This window comes from Triplophysa rosa, unplaced genomic scaffold (genome assembly GCF_024868665.1).
Source record: "Triplophysa rosa unplaced genomic scaffold, Trosa_1v2 scaffold415_ERROPOS41014+, whole genome shotgun sequence".
NCBI classification, from domain to species: domain Eukaryota; kingdom Metazoa; phylum Chordata; class Actinopteri; order Cypriniformes; family Nemacheilidae; genus Triplophysa; species Triplophysa rosa.
In genome coordinates, this window is record NW_026634417.1 from 897 (window position 1) to 4,562 (window position 3,666).

General features: G+C 36.7%; 1 protein-coding gene across 1 annotated transcript; it reads left to right on the forward strand.

Moving 5' to 3' along the window:
* Positions 1–1,430: 1,430 nt before the first annotated feature.
* On the forward strand, positions 1,431–3,229 carry LOC130550733 (uromodulin-like; the record flags this gene model as incomplete). The annotated part of the gene is made up of 7 exons (XM_057328233.1): positions 1,431–1,556; positions 1,652–1,836; positions 2,088–2,248; positions 2,345–2,587; positions 2,666–2,822; positions 3,027–3,132; positions 3,210–3,229. Coding segments are annotated over 7 exons (998 nt in total), but the record flags the coding sequence as incomplete, so codon positions are not given.
* Between the last annotated feature and the right edge of the window lie 437 nt (positions 3,230–3,666).

Sequence of the window (3,666 nt, forward strand, 5' to 3'; positions counted from 1 at the left end):
ATAATTCTCACATTTGTAATACTTTGGTCAGTTAATAAGAGTACTTTACGTAGTTTAATATTATTTATTTAAATGAATTAAAAGAGCCCTTTCATGCCTATCCTTGAATCACTTAACTAATCAAGGTTGATAGGATATAGAAAGTAATTAGTGATAAGTAACTAAATACTTTTTGGAGAGAGTAATTTGTACAGTAATCTAATTACACTATTGAATATGTAGTTAGTAACTAGTAATTAATTACTTTTTGAGAGTAACTTACCCAACACTGATCAAAACAAACACATAAACGCATGTTATGTATGCCTGTAGCCAAAGCACAATCGGTAGTGCGAAACTACAGTAGCTGCGCGGCGGCAGCTTAACCACCCAGTCCCAAACACCAGTCACGCGATTAAACACACCTGCATGATGCACGGCGACAGCACATAGAAATCAACCCGTAACGTAACACATTCTGCCTGTAGACCTATTAGACCTATCTCAAATCAAGAAATAACTCTTACATTACTGCTGGCCTGCATGCAAAACTCTGAAAGTGGCCTTTCTTTCTGGGTTGACGCTGATGAAGTCCTGCATAAGGATATTAATGTTCAGTAAAAAAAAGTCTGAATTGTTTTTTTCACCATATGGACAAGACCGATCGTGAGACTTGACCCTCACTAACGCCGTGACATCATGAGACACTTGTGTTGTCACTGTAACAGTAACATTATTAATGATTTCAATGGAAATTAGTGAATAAACACATTATTAAAATGTATTATATATATTTTTGCTTAAACATTTTCAATTACGGAGTGTCTATTTACACGGAGTACAAATAGCCCGCCCAAGGCATCAATGCTTTTTACTCAATTCAAAGAAAATACAGCTATTTTCGATTAAAGTATAGTAGTTAGATGCTATTGATATTCATAAATAGTGGCAGATAACGTTACTATTTGCACTTCAGTATTGTTAAACATTACTCAATAATAACATCAGTATAAATCAATATATTTAGAAAAAAATATTAAAATGATGGCAACTTATTAAACTTATTGAGCTATTAAAGCCCTACACCCCTAACCCTGATAGCACACGTACATCTGGCAGATATCTATTTGATGTCTGCATTTTCATCTGCAAGACATCTGGCAGATGCTGTTTGCTCATCTGCCCTACATCTCTGAGACGTCTGCTGTCAGATCAGAATCAGAAAGAGCTTTATTGCCAAGTATGTTTGCACATACAAGGAATTTGTTTTGGTGACAGGAGCATCCAGTACACAGAAACAGCAACAACAGTACGCAGAGACCATAACACAATATACAGAAAATGTGTAATGTGGTCCTAAAAGTTAAACTAATCCAAGCTGTTATATGAAATAAAATGCTAAGCCTATAAAAAAATGATATCAAACATTTTTAATACTGTTTTTGTCCTAGCTGTGAGAGACCCGTGCTCCGAGCTCAACTGTACTGAGAATGAGTGGTGTGGAGAGAAGGACTGTGGAACAACAAACGGCTGTTTCTGTAACAACAATCATCTCATATCCGCCTCTGACACTTTCGGTTTGTCAGAATTTTAACAACCTTAAAAACAAGCATTGGCCAATCTATTATCTTCTTAATCAATGTTGATAATCTGCTTGGCGTGTTTTCCTCAGATGCCTATGAGACGTGTGAAAGCAGCTCTGGGTTCATCTCTCTGTCTCGCTCTCAGCTCTTTGAAGCTGGTTTTTCTGCTGATCTCTTACACCTGAATGACCCCAGCTGTAGAGGAACAGTCCGGAATGGCAGAGTAGAGTTTAGATTTGACAACAATGACCACATCTGTGGTACAAAACTTGTGGTATGATTACTCATTTAATCACCCGCTGTCAGATATAATGCAAGTTGGAACCCAACAAGGGAAAAAAGTACAAGAAACCTTTGCCTCTTGTTGGGTTCCAGCTTGCATTTTTCTTTTGAAATAATGATATTTAAATACTATTTCACTCCAAAAGGGAAGTAGTCTGTAAGGGGTCCATTACATAAACCACAAGTAATAAGTCCCTCCTCTTGCATATTATATGGCTATTACTGTATTTTTCTCTTCCACAGGCCAATGGCACTCACTTCATATATGAAAACTTTATTCTTAGTGATCCAGACTTAACTGGTCTGGATTTTCCCATCAGCAGAAAGAGATTTCTGAAGTTGCGTTTCAGCTGTATTTATCACCAAACCCAAGCGCTCTCCATGGACATCCACCCTCTGGAGAGGTGGGACCCACAACATACAGCTAATGTAAAGTTTTACTAAGCATTTAATTGATTGAGGGATTATACACAAATCTTTGTTATTACATTTTTCAACAGCATTGTGAACAGAAACCATCAAGGTCTGGGGACATATCAGGTCAGGATGATTCCATATTTGGAAGCCATGTTCTCTGACCCGTTCACTGGTTGTGTGGGTGTGGAGCTGAATGAGCCGATTTTTCTAGAAGTGCGTGTTGATGGAGTTGAAGGCCGTCAGTTTGCTTCAGTGATTGACGCATGTTGGGCTACACATGTGAATGATCCTCAGTCCTCTCTCCGCTGGGATCTTATCGTTGATGAGTAAGAAGATGCTTTGTGTCTGTTTTCTGTAGCGCTTTAACCTTAAAGGGTCATATCATGTCATGTTGATATTCTCAGGTGCCCCAGTCCAAATGATGACACCGTGGAGATTCTGCAGAACGGCGTCTCCACATCCAGTCGTTTCACCTTCAGGACGTTCACGGCACACTCCAGTAAGGTTTACCTGCACTGCAGAATTCACCTTTGTCTCCTGACCAACAATACCTGCTCTTCTGTGAGTTCACAAATCCTTGTGTTCCTCATTAAATGGTACTAATATTTCCTTACGGATGAGTGTATTGTCAAGATCCCTTTATTACTTGAATAAACATTTATTTTATTTAATTAGCAATTTGAAAAATCTTTTAATTTTGGTTGGTAAATGTAATGTTATCTTGAACTGAATCTTTCATGTTCGACTTAATATATTTTTCTTTAGCAATGTTTCTCTGAACCTCATCTGAGAGTGGGCAGATCTCTGGACTTCCATGACACTGCCTCCATATCTATTGGTCCACTGGTCTGGTCCAAAAGAAAACTAAAAGGTAAATATTTTATTTATATTTTATTTATGTAATAACAATTTTATGCTGCATTGAACTATGTTCTATTCCATGTTTAGATGGATCTCGGAACAAGTGAATGTGTCAAGGGCCCCATATACGTGATGTTATTGTTTGATCTTGAGTGCCTATAATCTCTACAAAGAATGACCTTTAATGAAATATATAAATTATATTATTTAAAAAATATCTTATCTATTACATTCCACACTACATTGATAACTGCCATTGAACTTAACCAAATGTGCAGGGTGACCTTTGATTGATTATAATGGTATACTGTAATTCTTATGCTGTGGTGATGGAAGATTACATTTGGTTATTGGTTCTGACTTTATGATTCATTTATTAATACTATAAAAGTCTTGTCCTGTCTGACAATGGCACTAATGAAGTACATTTCAGACAAAGCACCATGTTATAAAGAAATTACGAACAGATTTTCTTACAAATATTGTAAAATAAACTAAACAAATATTGAAAGACTAACTGTCATTTTTTAATTAAAGGCCCACT